Raw genomic sequence first — 14,665 nt, forward strand, 5'->3', positions numbered from 1 at the left:
TGAGCTCGAGCCTGAGGGTTTCAATCCAATCATGTTCAACTCCATCTTCCATCTTCAGTGCGTCTGGTGCGTCTGCATCTGGTTTGTCTGCGTCTGCGTGTCTGCGTCTCTGTCTGCGCCCTCAACCCGCTTCATTATTCCATGTCATTCATCCTTGTCTCTTGATTCAAACAACATTCTCACCATCTCGACCCTCGAAGCTTCCTCCATACACTTTCAATTCCATCTTGACAGTCTTCCCTCTATCCTTTTTCAAGACTTCTTTTCCACCTTTCCATCTCCACAGCCCTCCCACGCTCGCCCCCGACCTAACACACTCATCACAACAATCGCCAGCTCTCACACGACACTTTCATCTCCGACCTCACCCCTCCTGACCATCCACCGTATCTCCAGTACTCATCCTGACTGAGGCCTCACCCAGTCATGGATTCAAAAATGGACGTTGACGTGGGGAAACCTGCCCAGCCTCACGGGCTAAGTCCCGTCTCTGACCCTCAATCAATACCAACTCTCGATGGCTGGATTGAGAGCTTGATGGAGTGCAAACAACTGGCAGAGAGTGACGTTGCTAGACTCTGCGACCGCGCCAGAGAAGTTCTCGAACAAGAATCCAACGTCCAGGCCGTCAAGTGCCCCGTCACCGTCTGTGGCGATATTCATGGCCAGTTTCACGATCTCATGGAACTTTTCCGTATTGGCGGGCCCAATCCTGACACCAACTACCTCTTTATGGGAGATTACGTAGATCGAGGTTACTACTCAGTCGAGACCGTCACTTTGCTAGTCGCCCTCAAAATCAGATACCCCAATCGAATTACCATCCTACGCGGAAACCACGAATCGAGACAAATCACACAAGTCTACGGATTCTACGACGAGTGCTTGCGAAAGTACGGAAATGCCAACGTCTGGAAATACTTTACAGACCTCTTTGACTACCTCCCCCTTACCGCCCTCATTGACAACCAGATCTTCTGTCTCCACGGTGGACTCTCTCCCAGTATCGATACCCTTGATAACATTCGATCCCTCGATCGCATCCAAGAAGTCCCACACGAAGGACCAATGTGCGACTTGTTGTGGAGTGACCCTGACGATCGGTGTGGATGGGGAATCAGTCCTCGAGGTGCTGGCTACACATTTGGTCAAGACATCTCCGAAGCTTTCAACCACAATAACGGCCTGACGCTGGTCGCCCGAGCGCATCAACTTGTCATGGAAGGATACAATTGGTCCCAGGATAGAAACGTCGTGACCATCTTCTCCGCCCCTAATTACTGCTATCGTTGCGGTAATCAAGCTGCCATCATGGAAATTGACGAGCACTTGAAATATACTTTGTAAGTCTTTCCCCTCCCCTATCATCCTCGTATATCTACTGACAATCTTCTCAGCTTACAATTCGACCCCTGCCCGAGAGCAGGAGAGCCCATGGTCAGCCGACGAACCCCAGACTACTTCTTGTAAGCATCCTTGTCGGCAGACGTTGCCAATGTTCTCTCCAAGGCCGATCTCTTGCATCGAAAGACTCCAAGACTCCACGACACACACCATAAAATTCCAAAGACATCCGTGGATGGCCGCCATTCTCCATGCCACTACTCTCTCATGGTCCAATACAGGTGGACAATGTATGCTATGTCTGAAAAGCTTTCCAACCAAGTTCAACCCAATCACGTCTAGGTTTCATGTGCATGGGTTGGGGTGGCACAATGAGCGATGACTCAGGACTTGTGTCTGGGTTCCGACTGTGATGAGACTGTCTCTTTAATAGAAGCAGAGACATGGTCCATCAGTTGATGGACAGACGTCCCGATCTTGTACCTAGATTCTTCAAATGACAAACAATGACCACTGGTGTTGCATGGGTCCGATTGTTGATGCGAGTTGATTCTTGTTTTTGAGGGATGGACTGGTCTATGCATGCTTGTCCATGGTCTGACGGGTAGAGTTGCTCCGATAGAGAGACACCACTCACTAAAGACTAATAAATACATGATGTGGTTTCCGAACAAATCTCATCGTCCCGTGTGCTTAGAGAATAGGTCTCAACGAGGATTCCAGCCCACAATAATAGACATAATGCTGGAGCAATCACAATTCATTCGTGACTCGTAGACAGAGTGTCAACAAGGCCCCCATGCTTAATTTTAAGACGAAAACAAATACATTATTACCACACAAGGGAAAGACCAGCCTGTTCATAACAGACCACAGACACATGAATTACGCTCGCCTGGTCAAGGACTAGACCGACATGGTATATTACTCTACAAAACCCAATTGCGATTGACAAAAAGGGCATCAAATCCCACCAAAATCCCACCAAAATCTCTTCTCATGGCCAATCTTGCTGCCACTGCACATACTGCAGCTTCGAGGTAGCCGTACATCTAGATGACGACGCGAAACTCTAAACATATCAAGATAATGTATCAAACTCTGGATTGACCCAGCTGGGCGTGCCAATCTTTGCACGCAGGACGGGGCCGTACTTGTGCAGCAGAGCGTAAATGGGCATGGCGCCAAAGAAGACAATGATGCCTTGGCCGGCGAAACACCATGTCCAGCCACTTTGTTCTTGCCAGGGAGCGATGAAGAACTAGATTTAGGGAGACAAAGGTCAGTAAATGTTGGGTCTTTAAAACTGACTTTTGTAGTCGAGAATGAAAATATGATCATCATCAAGCAAAAAGGTTCATAACTTACCGGATCGATAAAAGCCGACAAGTTCAACAAGACGGCATAGAAAGTGACCATGCTCATACTCTGCAGTGGATAGCAATCGACAATATAGGTAGCGACGATAGTGTTACCCATCTGAATTCCAGCGGCAAAGAGGAAGAAAGCGACCTGGCCAACCATCCAGTGGTACATGCGGTCGACGCTGATGCCCCAGATGATGAGACCCAAGGCGCTGAGTAGACCTGCAGGGTAGATGAGCCACAGACGCATTTCAGGCATGCGAACACCGCCGTTTTTGGTCGCCATTCGAGTGACCAACCAATCACTCAAGGTGCCGCCGAGAAAGAATTCGGCAAAGAGAGTTCCCAAAAGCAGGCCGATGAACAAAAGACCCTGGATCTGTGGGCTGTAGTCCGGGTAGGCTGCTGGCAGCATGGTGATGACGCTGAGGATCCACCAGTACCAAGTGTAGCAGTAGGTCAGTACTGCAATAGACACTGCCAGGAACTTGAACGTGAATAGAAACCGGATCGACGCGTCCCACACCTTGGGGTGGCGCATGCCGGGCACGGGCTTGAGGTTCAAATATCCAAGTTTCTTCGTGCGACGCAGCGACACGGCGCTGGCATCGCTGCGGCGGCGGCCAACTTTCTCAATGTCGACGCCTGTCTCGTCGGATGTGGTTGCCATGGGCAGCTGCTTAAGCATGTGGTTCCGCGGATACAGCGTCTCAGGCATGAAGAGAGCCTCGAGGATCAACAGAACAGCGAAGAGAATTGCTAGAAACCACTGCACCCACGCGGTGGAGACGATATTGAGGAATCCTCCGAAGATGGGGCCTACCAGCAAGCCTGTGTCGATGGCCAGCACCCACAGACCGATCTTCTGACCCCTCTCGTGCTCATAGAACATGTCGCCGATGGTGGCCAGACCGACCGTCGATGCTGGCGCCACGCCGAGACCTTGGAAGAAGCGGCTGGCCATGTAGCTGCCGTAACTATGTGCTTCGGCAGCTCCAATCGTCGCGGCGAATGCCATGATCGACCCGGTTAGGTAGATCAGCCGGCGTCCGTAAATGTCAGCCAGTGGTGACCAGATCAGCGGGCCAACCGCCAACCCCAGAGCCGGGATGGCGACTGTCCAGTTGACTTGGGAATATGTGATGTCGAGTTCTTCTTGCAGATCCGGAAACGAAGCCACCGTGGTGGTGGTCAGGTATGTGAAGAGGAAATACTTGAACATGGTGATTCCCAGGATCGTGTTCTTCTGCATTCGACTCCAGTTGAGAGGGTCGAGCGGATCTGTCGTGGGTTGAGGATGTAGTCTGATGCCGTTGCGAACGACAACATTTTCAGCTACTGGGCCCTGCGGGCTGGCGATGGTGCCGTCCTCCTTCTCGGACAGGACATTGTTGGACATGACTCCGTTGCTGTCGTTGCTCGGAGGCACCGATTCCTTCTTTTCGTTGATGGGCTCCGACATGATGAACAGACAGTATCGATGGTACAGACAGATCAACAAGTGAAGGAAGGAAGTGTTTCATACGAGGGAAATATCAACCGACCTGGGTTGTAGCGAATGTATATCAGAAACGATGTGAATGAGAAAATACTAGCAGCATAGAGGAATATAGACGGGGGGAGCTAAGAGGGCCACGTTCTAGCCCCGTAAGGTACAAGGGACCAGTGAGGGATGAGGATCGTGGCAGACTAGTTGGCTAGTTCATAAGCAGCCGGATATGCTGACCAGGGTACTAGGATGCAAGGGTAAAACGGCATTTGGTAGTCGCTGAAACGAAGGCTCGGACTTGAACCCGGGCTTTTTTTTCAATCTCTTATCTTGTCTGCTCGATTCACGTAACGTGACAGAATGTCTGGTGCTTCGAAGCGACACATGGTAAGCCGGTGTGGCAACGAGAAAAGTGTCCGGTCCCTTGGTGCCATGAGCAGAAAATGCGTGATGTCTAGGTGAGAATGTCCGTGTTTTGTGTTTGGAACCATGATCGAGGTCGTCCAAATAGGCAAACAAACTACAACACTTGCATTAGATCCAGATTGGCGTCGTTTTAGTGAGCCGTTGAGTTGGATGAGGCGGATTCAGGTTTGATCTTGTTGTCTGGGGGAAGAGATAAAGAGATCAAGGCTGATAAGGAGCCTTGATAGGCCTACGACAGCCTGACGTTGATAATTTATATGCCAAGCTTTGAATGATCGTACTAGTGTGGAACGACTTATACGAGCTGAACCAATGAACGAAGGCGATCTGGTATCAGGTCACGTTTGGGGTGATTTTCCCCTGCAACATCCACTGTAATTAATTTACAGCTGGTACCGAGAACGACAGGGATGACGCAGGGCTGGGATCCACCAAAGATAAGGATGAATCCCTCGTCTCTATTGGCTCTTCTCACTTCATTTCCTTCTCTTCTGTACTGCAGATGTGGTTGGTCAATTCTCGACTTGCTTCTCCCTTCTCACTTGTCCAGTGTCAAGCCCCTTGGGCGTTGGGCCTTGGGTCCAGACAGTCTTTTTTACGTTTTGGTATTTGCTCACCCAGTCGGACAAATACGGCGTATGGTGGCGTCGTCATTATTGACCCGAATCGACATGGGTCTCTCGTGCCTTTGTTGTCATCCAAAAGCATGCCTAGGTGGAGATGCTGGGGCTCGATGCACTGTGAGACTTGTGTGAATCTAGAAGGCCCTACGCAGAAGATGCATATGCTGGGTCCTCGCTAGCCTTTGCTCCCGCACAATCTAATGACAACCTCAGCAATACCAACATCATATCTTTTATCTTCGAGATTCATGGAGAACTCCCAACGCCACTCCCCATCAGAGAATCAATCTCTTCGAAAATCAAGCTTGGTCATTGTTAGCTGGTAACCATGCGACGCTACAGCACTGCTGGTATGTGTGCAGAGCTTTTTGTACTGAGGTAAACACTTCTGACTTTGCCCTGCTCAATAGAAGACCAACATCGACGGCCTTCAATGGCATCTGCCGACAGTATCCAGGAGGCTCCCACTGAGACGTCACAACTTTTGCCAAAGAAACCCGATGATGATGACCAGTCCACGAGCCAGGAAGAAGGAGAGCTTCTCGATATCCTGCCCGAAGATGAGACGTCTTCCAGAAAATTGATCCTGCACGAATTCTGGGTTCTATTCCGTGGCTCTATTCCGGTGGTTATGGCATATACTTTGCAGAACTCGCTGCAAACCGTCTCAATTTTGATCGTGGGCCGAGCATCACCTCAGGATCTGTCGACTGCTGCCTTCTCGTACATGTTCGCTATGTGTTCAGCCTGGTTGATTGGCATGGGTGGTAGCACCGCTTTGGACACACTCGCCTCCTCGACGTTTACCGGCAGCAAGAACAAGCACGATCTGGGAATTTTGCTCCAGCGCTCTTTTATCGTTCTCACCTTGTTCTACATCCCCGTGGCTATTTTATGGGTCTGTTCAGAACCCCTCTTCAAGGCCCTCGGACAAAGCCATCAGTTGTCGAGAGACAGTGCCAAGTTTCTCACCTGTCTCATCCCCGGCGGCCTTGGATATATCTATTTTGAAACCATGAAGAAGTACCTCCAGGCACAGGAAATTATGCGTCCAGGGACATATGTTCTGCTGATCACTTCACCGATCAGTGCCGCTCTCAACTATCTATTTGTCTATACCGCCGGATGGGGGCTATATGCAGCTCCATTGGCCACTGGTCTTGGTTACTGGTTATCATTCCTGGGCTTACTTCTCTATGCAAAGTTCGTCGCTGGGGGTGAATGCTGGGGTGGTTGGACTAGAAGGTCACTGCAGAACACTGGTACATTCGCCAAACTGGCGATCCTTGGAGTCCTTCACGTCGGCTCTGAATGGTAAATTTCATTTGATTCTATTCTATGAATACGCTGACTCTTTCCAGGTGGGCATTTGAGATTGTAGCTCTGGCAGCTGGCAGACTCGGAGAAATTCCTTTGGCCAGTCAAAGTGTCATCATGACGGCCGACCAAGTGCTCAACACAATCCCCTTTGGCATCGGAGTGGCAGCCAGCGCCCGTGTAGGCAACATGCTGGGTTCACGCAACGCAAAAGGTGCCGCACGTTCTGCAAACACGGCTGCTTGGCTGAGCATAATCGTTGGAACTGTGGTGCTTGCGATCCTCATGGGCACCAAAAATCATTTTGCCAAAATCTTCAATGATGACCCCAAGGTGGTCAAGTTAACTGCCGATGTCATGCCTTACGTTGCCTTGTTCCAGATCGCTGATGGCTTAAATGGCAGCTGTGGCGGGGCATTGAGAGGCATGGGCAGACAACATATTGGAGCAACAGTCAATCTCGTTAGCTACTATTGTGGCGCGCTGCCTCTTGGTATCTGGTTGGCTTTCCACGGATGGGGACTGGCAGGTCTCTGGGTTGGTCAATGCATCGCTTTGTACCTTGTGGGCTTTGGCGAATGGGCGATCGTTGCTTGGAGCAACTGGGAGTATCAGGTCGAGAAGGCCTTTGAACGAATGGATACTGATGATCTGGTTGAGAGTGGTCAGGCTGGTTAGAGATGGGAATATATGGTCCATCGTGCGTGTATGCTAGAGGAATCTCTATAGATTGATTCTGATCTACGACCATGTGATGAGTTTGCTATTTGCGTGGAGTGTTCCATACTCTGTACAGCCTCTATGATGTCTTTATCATGTTATCTTCTCTCAGTTGAGAAGACCGTGTATCCTTGTCTGCAGGCAACATCGAGAGTTGATGCGATGGTATCAGCATGATTCAAGATACAGTACAGCATGTAATTCATATGTTACCGCTAGCCAGAAACAGTTAGAAGCAAAGCTATTGGCGATCTCCAAATCGACCTCCACTTGAAGTCTGATGATGGTTTTTATTTGTTCATGATATCACTCAACTGATAAGAGGCTACAGGCTCGAATACGGCTGAATGCCGTGGAGATGGGCATGGTTGACAAAAAGCAATCGGTCGGTTACACAGACAACAATTCCCGACCACTCCTGACTCGAATGGATTTGTGCGCTATGCCTGTGGCCCCGTCATGGTGTGAGGCTTGTCTCTACGCCCAATATGGGGACAAGGATGTCCGCGTCGGCCATGTTTTCTGGGGTGTCCAAGGGTCATATAGAGGTCATCGCATTGGTTCAGCTGCCCCATGTGTCGGAGCGAGATAAGTACCCTAGCGCTGAATGGATGCCGGGAGACAAGACACGATCGCGGTAGGCTGCTCTTGCACACTACCATGAGCTCCCCTGCAGCCAGAGCTCGACCCCTTCGTCACCATGTTGGAAACAGTGGTCTCATCGTTGGAAGTGGGGCCTTCTCCGGATACACTCTTGACCATACTCAAATAAGCAGCCCAGATGCAACATATGCATATGATGGGTATCCGCTGTGTCACTCGAAGACCGACCATTATGCATTGACCTGCCGACCGACAGGCCTGCTCGGCCGGTGCGGAGTGATGTTTACGTTGATGTGGAAAAAAAGTTACGTCGCAGAAATCATGCGTGTTGGAGCACGATCATATTCCAAAGTGCTCGGATGAGGAAAGGTAGGTGGGCTTGACGACATCGATATATCTCCCTCCCCGCTGGACAATTCCTGGTCTCTTTGTCTCTGTCTAGTCATAGCAAGCAGGATGTTGTTCACTTCAGTTGCCTTACTGGCATGTGCCAGCTGCGTTTTGTCTCATGGAGACCATGCTCATGACCAGACTCCTGTTTCTGGGCCTCACAAGTCTCTCTGGTACAATGCCTTGCCCGGAGATGGCGGCACCCAGGTATGTTTCTTCCAAAACCGCCAGTAATGACTCTCATAACTGACTGCGAACCAACAGGCCGACTCTGTCTTCTCTGGGATCTCCACCTTTGGTCGTCTCCCATATTTCCCATGCTTGGCCAGCGACGAGGAGAAGTTTGATATTGCTTTCATTGGTATGTAGACCGATCATGACTATGCTACAAGAGCAAGTCGTTAATAGACAATGAACAGGCGCACCATTCGACACTGGCACCTCATACCGACCAGGAGCTCGGTTTGGCCCAAGTGGCATCAGACAAGGTTCTCGACGTCTCAACCTTTAGTATGTTGTTATGTTTTCCCGCTCGAATGCTTACTTTTGTGTTGAACAAAGGCTCACGGAGACTCGGATTTAGTGGCGGGTATAATGTTCCACTGGCAGAGAATCCGTTCAACTTCTGGGGAAAAGTCATTGATTGCGGTGACATTCCAGTAACCTCGTAAGTCAACACACCTCCCATTTTATTCTCCTCCGAGAATGCTTCTTTGCATACTAATATTGTTCTTCTGGTCAGATACGACAACCACTATGCCCTTCAACAAATCGAGGACGGCCACAATGCTCTGTTGATGCGAACACCATTCACAGCTGCCAAGGAGCCTGGTATCAGCAAGGCTGGCAAGACTTTGCCTCGAATTATCACTCTGGGAGGTGACCACACCATCACCCTACCCCTGCTGCGATCCATCAACAAGGCCTATGGCCCCATCTCCGTCATCCACTTCGACTCGCATCTCGACACATGGAAGCCCAAGGTGTTTGGTGGAGCCCCCAGCAAGCAAGCCAGCATCAACCATGGCACATACTACTACCACGCAAGCGAAGAAGGCCTCCTTGCCAACGACAGCTCGATCCACGCTGGTATTCGCACCACACTGTCCGGACCCTCGGACTACGAGAACGACGGGTACTGTGGCTTCACGCGTGTGGAGGCTCGCGAGATCGATGAGATTGGCACCGAGGGCATCATCAAGCGCATCAAGGATCGTGTCGGCACCAAGAACCCCGTGTACCTGTCGATCGATATCGATACCCTCGACCCCGCCTTTGCCCCAGCTACTGGAACCCCCGAGACCGGTGGCTGGAGCACCCGTGAGCTCAGGACCATCATCCGTGGTCTCGAGGGAATCAATTTTGTCGCTGCGGATCTCGTCGAGGTCGCTCCGGCTTATGACACCAATGCTGAACTCACCACCATGGCCGCCGCCGACGTCCTGTATGAGGTCATGAGCGTCATGGTCAAGAAGGGTCCTCTGACCGTCAAGGCTACTAGTGCAGAGATTGAGCCTGCTGCTGAGTTGTAGATGCCTCAGCATAAAAGCTCAGAGGTAAATTGTCGGCATGTTGAGTTGTGCAGACTGATGGGTAGCATGGAGATGTCACGACGAGTCTCATATTTGTCACTGGACTGTGGTGTGAAAGAATGAAGACATGTAGCGAAATAGCTATGATAGAGGGGCAGATTGGTAGTGATTCTATTCATACCACCAAAACCAACCATTGAAATCAGTCTATTATATCTTCGCCTTTGCTAGCTCTTGGCCACGAGCCTTGACCGTTTTTCGTCGGACCCACCAGTTCCAAAGAATTTCCCACGATGCTGTGGTAGCCATGAGAGGAGGACATAGCAGCAATAATAAGCTCCACCATCGAGGACTCCGATCTCGGATTTTCTGCATAGTATCTGCAATCTGCAGTTTCAGATCCTCCTTGCTTCCATCATTGTACAAAACGTAACCTCTCCCGGCATTAGGGTTTCCATTATTTCTTGCCTCATTTCTGGCCGCCTTTTCGCGTACATCAACCTGACTTTTGACTCTGTTCTCGGCATCTTCTGCCGAAAGATGCGGGTCTCGCGATCGTAGTCGTTGTAATTGGATCTTGGGGTCTGTAACAGCGACGACGAGAATTGTGCCGCAGAAGATATCCAGGCCGGACTCAAACATTAGAGGAATATCAAGGATCACCCCCCAGTAGCCCATCAAGTAATAGTAAAGGACCGATCGAACCATATAGAATCTGACGGCTGGGTGGACAATAGCATTGAGTTTCTGTCGATCTTTGACTCTCTCTTCACTGTTGCCAAACACTCTCCTTCCCAGTGCTGGACGATTCAAAGGTCTTCCCTTCCCATTCGGTCCATCTTCTCGCCCGCCGCACAGCGGATCAGATGCTGGTAGAAGTAGATCTGGTGTGGAAGGTCCAAAGGTCGACACGATATGTCGATAGCCCCATGAACCTGGTTCCACGGCTTTGCGGGCAAGTAGATCGGCGTCGATTAAAGGTAGCGAGTAGGGTGGAGATGAGAGGACACTGGCTGCAGTTGACTTGCCTGTGGCAATTGATCCTGTGAGCCCGATGACACGCATGGTGTCTAATGTGCACCTGCTGGGCTCGCAGGGTATGAGAGAAGGGCAATGGGAGTTTTCGAAGGAGTTGGTTGTGAAGGATTGTTGGATCTTGTCAAGGGTTTGGAGGATTGGAAGATTGGAGACTTTGGAGGGGTCTTGCCTCTACAAAGGCCGAGGTAAGAAATGGCAGGCGCGAATCATAAGAGGACGCGGGGATAATTGGGAGGCAGGAAGGCGCGGCAACTCAGCCTTGCCCCCGGATGATCTTCGGGGGTTTATTCTTCCATTCCGTGAAGTTTGACATGACGAGGCTGGCATCATTTTTTGTTTGCTTCGAAGAAATATCAAACAAGCAAGACCAACAATCATCCTACAGGAGATACTCATCATGGGATGCAGGGGAGTGCAACGCGATACTTAAAGGCGTCCTTTATTTTGATCCTGATCCTCCAACCAGACTAACCATCAGCTGTCATATGACTCACTCAACAGACTTCACTCTTCCTCATGTCACCAACGTACCGAACGTCAACTAATTGACCACCACTCCTTACCAGGATCAATCTACTTCGCCCTGTAATGCGTGGCCGGTTCATATCCTTTTACACACAAACCTCGGCATTCCATTCAGTCTCCAGAATGTCTTCGAAATCACTCTCATTAACTGGCCCTGAAGCTTTGTTTCGCCAATGCCTTCTCGACTGTCGACAAGAAATGCAACATGTCCCCGGAATGAATGACCTTGTTCTGCGCTTTACAGGAGGATGGGTCCGGGACAAATTGCTGGGCGTACCAAGTCATGATATCGACGTTGCGCTCAGCAGCATGACTGGCTGGCAGTTTGGACAAGCCATGCAAGACTTCATGAAGGTCCATGGTCCCAATTACGAAAAGAAAGCCGCTGAAGAAGGGTTCAAAGCTCAACTCAAAGACATCCACAAGATTGCCGCTAATCCAGAAAAATCAAAACATCTCGAGACCATCACCACTCGAATGTTTGGCATCGACGTTGATTTTGTCAACCTCCGCAAAGAAGTGTACCTCGAAGACAGCCGCAATCCCCAGATGGAATTTGGAACGGCCGAAGAAGATGCACTGAGAAGAGACGCTACTGTCAATGCCCTTTTCTACAATCTCGACACCCAGGCGGTTGAAGACTACACCGGACAAGGGCTAGATGATATGGCAAGCAAGATCATTCGAACACCACTCGAGCCTTACCAAACATTCAAAGATGACCCGCTCCGCATCTTGCGATTAATACGATTCGCCTGTCGGCTGGATTACCAGATTGAAGAATCTGCGAAAAAGTCCATGGCCGACAAGACCATTCACGAAGCACTAAAGCTCAAGATCAGTAGGGAACGAGTCGGCGTTGAAATCGACAAGATAATGCGCGGCCCAAATCCTTTCACTGGCATGGTGTACATCAATCAATTTGACCTGTTCGATACTGTATTTGACAACCCACAAGGCACTGCTGAACCTCCGGACTCGAGCATTGCATTGGCCTCATATCAAACACTTCAGCGAATTCTAGACGAGAAATCGACCCTATATCAGCTGCTCAAGCCCCACAACGATCCAAAATTAAGCTGGCTTCTGGCAGCGTATACCCCATGGACTACATCATCGATGCTAGCGTACGAAGCTTCTCGAGAAGGCATCAAAGCTACAAACACCGAGAGCAAGGTCTTAAAAGACGCCATAGACTTTCGCCCTTCTATCCTGGATACTATGCGTTTGGTTGAACAAGGAACTGCAACACGGTCGGATGTTGGCATGACACTTCGCAAATGCAAGGATGCATGGCGGTCGCATATCTTGTTTTCGATGCTCTACGACGTTGCCACAAGTGACCAAGACCATGGGTTTGCCACCATTACTGACCGATATCAAAACTTCCTGCTGCACATACAAGAGAGATCACTCGAAGACGCCCCCAAACTCGCCCCGATCCTGAATGGCAATCAGATTATGACTGCACTGGGAAACCCCAAGGCCGGTCCTTGGTTGACGCGGGCTATCGAGGTTGTGGTGCGTTGGCAATTTGATGCCAGCGACCCTACAAAAGAACAGGCCGCTGAAATGATAGCAAGCAAAAGGGCCGAGTTTGGTCTCGATTGAGGTACAGTCTATAGTTTGGCCGACGCCAGCTTTTTCGCCCTCACCACAACATCTCTTGCCTCCTGCCGAACGGCCAGATCGGACATGATCTCCTCACTTCCTCCGCCAATGACGTGGACTCCAACATCACGGATGATCTGTTCAATTCGTGCGCCTTTTCCGGTCTTGGTATATGCGGCTCCGCCCATAATCTGGCGGGCTTCGCGCGAAACCTGCTCCAAGCAGCGTGTGCTCATGACTTTGAGCAATGCAGTCATTCCTCCAACATTTACCTCTTTGCCCGTCTTGCGAGACGTCTCAATGATGTAACAGAGCTGTTCCAGGAAGGCATGTGCGGGTTCAATCAAAAGGCCAAAGGATGCAATCTTGGCTTTAATGGGGCCGTGCTCAATCAGCTTCTTGCCAAATGTTTCTCGTTCGCAGGCATATTCGTAGGCATCAGAGGCGCACACCCGGGAGAGGCGAAGAGCGGCAGTAGCCAGAGCGAGTCTTTCAGGGTTGAAGTTGGACATGATGAGCTGAAAGCCGTGGTTTTCCTTCCCGATTATATTCTCAACAGGAACCTCGACATCGTCGAAGCCGATAAAGGTGGAACCTGGACATGTTAGCAGGGGAGAAAATTCAACGTTTCAAACATACCACTAGCATGAACACCCTGGTTCTCAATTCTTCTCGTCATGACGCCTTCTAAGTTCAGAGGAATGACCAGTAGACTAATGCCACCATGCCCTGGACCACCTGTTCGAACAGCTGCGGTACAATGAGTCGCCCAAATGCCATTGGTAATCCACTTCTTTGACCCATTGACACGATAGACGTTTCCTACTCGCTCGGCGGTGGTCTTGATGTTTGCAACATCGCTTCCACCGTCGGGTTCTGTGATGCCCAAGCAGAAACGATATTCACCTCTTGCAGTTTTGGGCAGCCACTTCTGTCTCTGCTCCTTGGTGCCAAAGCGACTAATGGGAGGGCATCCGATACCATTTCCTCCGCCCAACCCCCACATCGGACCACACCATCCCAATCTGTTGAACTCGTCGCCAACGATGACACCGCACCATGTGTCCCATTCATCAAATGGGATGCCCGCGGGGTGTTGAATTCCACCAGCATCTGCTGGGTCCATCACCGGGTGTGTGATGGCAAAGCCCAACTGACAGTGCCGTAAGCGGACTTCTTCTGGGACCTGTCCTGCAATCTCCCATTCTTGGGCATATGGAGCAATCTCGGTCTCAATATAGTTTCTCACAAATGCTCGCAGGCGGTGATGCTTCTCGGTATAATAGGGGTTCACAGGGAGATCGAGTTGAGGGAGGAGAGGTTCAGCAAAGGGCGCAGGAGCTTTGGATGATGCCATGGTTGCTGTGAGGTCAGGAGACAGAGTAGCCTTGTCTTGTCTTGTCTTGTCTTGGTCCTATGGGAGAAGACAAAACGCGAGAGGATCTGGAAAGGCCGGGACCTACATATTCTTCGTTTAAAGCATTGCTATTCACAAAGGCGGGGCGTCTCCGCGTCAAAGTGTTCCATCTACATGGTGTCCTAGGTTATGAGAAGTCGGCGAGTCAGCATCAGCCGTAAGTTGCCTCGGTTTGCTGGCCTTGGCGGGCCTAACCAAATGTGGATTAACACCTAGTCATGTGACTTTGAGACGACATCGTTGCAGATCAAGGCTGGGATCAGCAA

The 14,665-nt window shown here is 50.4% G+C and overlaps 7 protein-coding genes across 7 annotated transcripts; 4 read left to right on the forward strand and 3 right to left on the reverse strand.

Annotated features, from left to right (window-relative positions):
• Positions 1-91: 91 nt before the first annotated feature.
• On the forward strand, positions 92-2,024 carry PV10_03763 (serine/threonine-protein phosphatase PP2A catalytic subunit). Its single transcript, XM_016368255.1, has 2 exons — positions 92-1,343; positions 1,398-2,024. Exons 1-2 carry the CDS (start codon positions 427-429, stop codon positions 1,468-1,470), a joined length of 990 nt encoding a protein of 329 aa, XP_016224043.1. The 5' UTR covers positions 92-426; the 3' UTR covers positions 1,471-2,024.
• A 161-nt stretch (positions 2,025-2,185) lies between these two features.
• PV10_03764 (uncharacterized protein) lies at positions 2,186-4,524 on the reverse strand. The gene is made up of 2 exons (XM_016368256.1): positions 2,713-4,524; positions 2,186-2,605 (listed from the first exon to the last, which is right to left on the reverse strand). The coding sequence occupies exons 1-2, from the start codon at positions 4,168-4,170 to the stop codon at positions 2,426-2,428; spliced, it is 1,638 nt and encodes a 545-aa protein (XP_016224044.1). The 5' UTR covers positions 4,171-4,524; the 3' UTR covers positions 2,186-2,425.
• Positions 4,525-5,257: 733 nt separating this feature from the next.
• PV10_03765 (uncharacterized protein) lies at positions 5,258-7,309 on the forward strand. Its single transcript, XM_016368257.1, has 3 exons — positions 5,258-5,596; positions 5,657-6,560; positions 6,608-7,309. The coding sequence occupies exons 1-3, from the start codon at positions 5,575-5,577 to the stop codon at positions 7,239-7,241; spliced, it is 1,560 nt and encodes a 519-aa protein (XP_016224045.1). The 5' UTR covers positions 5,258-5,574; the 3' UTR covers positions 7,242-7,309.
• Positions 7,310-8,342: 1,033 nt separating this feature from the next.
• On the forward strand, positions 8,343-10,007 carry PV10_03766 (agmatinase; the record flags this gene model as incomplete). The annotated part of the gene is made up of 5 exons (XM_016368258.1): positions 8,343-8,483; positions 8,541-8,637; positions 8,696-8,786; positions 8,860-8,943; positions 9,019-10,007. The coding sequence occupies 5 exons, from the start codon at positions 8,343-8,345 to the stop codon at positions 9,806-9,808; spliced, it is 1,203 nt and encodes a 400-aa protein (XP_016224046.1). The 3' UTR covers positions 9,809-10,007.
• PV10_03767 (dephospho-CoA kinase) lies at positions 9,992-11,009 on the reverse strand. The gene has a single exon (XM_016368259.1). The coding sequence runs from the start codon at positions 10,871-10,873 to the stop codon at positions 10,019-10,021; it is 855 nt and encodes a 284-aa protein (XP_016224047.1). The 5' UTR covers positions 10,874-11,009; the 3' UTR covers positions 9,992-10,018.
• Positions 11,010-11,214: 205 nt separating this feature from the next.
• On the forward strand, positions 11,215-14,115 carry PV10_03768 (uncharacterized protein). The gene has a single exon (XM_016368260.1). It carries the CDS (start codon positions 11,435-11,437, stop codon positions 12,980-12,982), a length of 1,548 nt encoding a protein of 515 aa, XP_016224048.1. The 5' UTR covers positions 11,215-11,434; the 3' UTR covers positions 12,983-14,115.
• Positions 12,933-14,506, reverse strand: PV10_03769 (uncharacterized protein). The gene is made up of 2 exons (XM_016368261.1): positions 13,622-14,506; positions 12,933-13,577 (listed from the first exon to the last, which is right to left on the reverse strand). Exons 1-2 carry the CDS (start codon positions 14,337-14,339, stop codon positions 12,991-12,993), a joined length of 1,305 nt encoding a protein of 434 aa, XP_016224049.1. The 5' UTR covers positions 14,340-14,506; the 3' UTR covers positions 12,933-12,990.
• Positions 14,507-14,665: the final 159 nt, after the last annotated feature.

This window comes from Exophiala mesophila (genome assembly GCF_000836275.1).
Source record: "Exophiala mesophila strain CBS 40295 unplaced genomic scaffold supercont1.3, whole genome shotgun sequence".
Classification (NCBI taxonomy): Eukaryota; Fungi; Ascomycota; class Eurotiomycetes; order Chaetothyriales; family Herpotrichiellaceae; genus Exophiala; species Exophiala mesophila.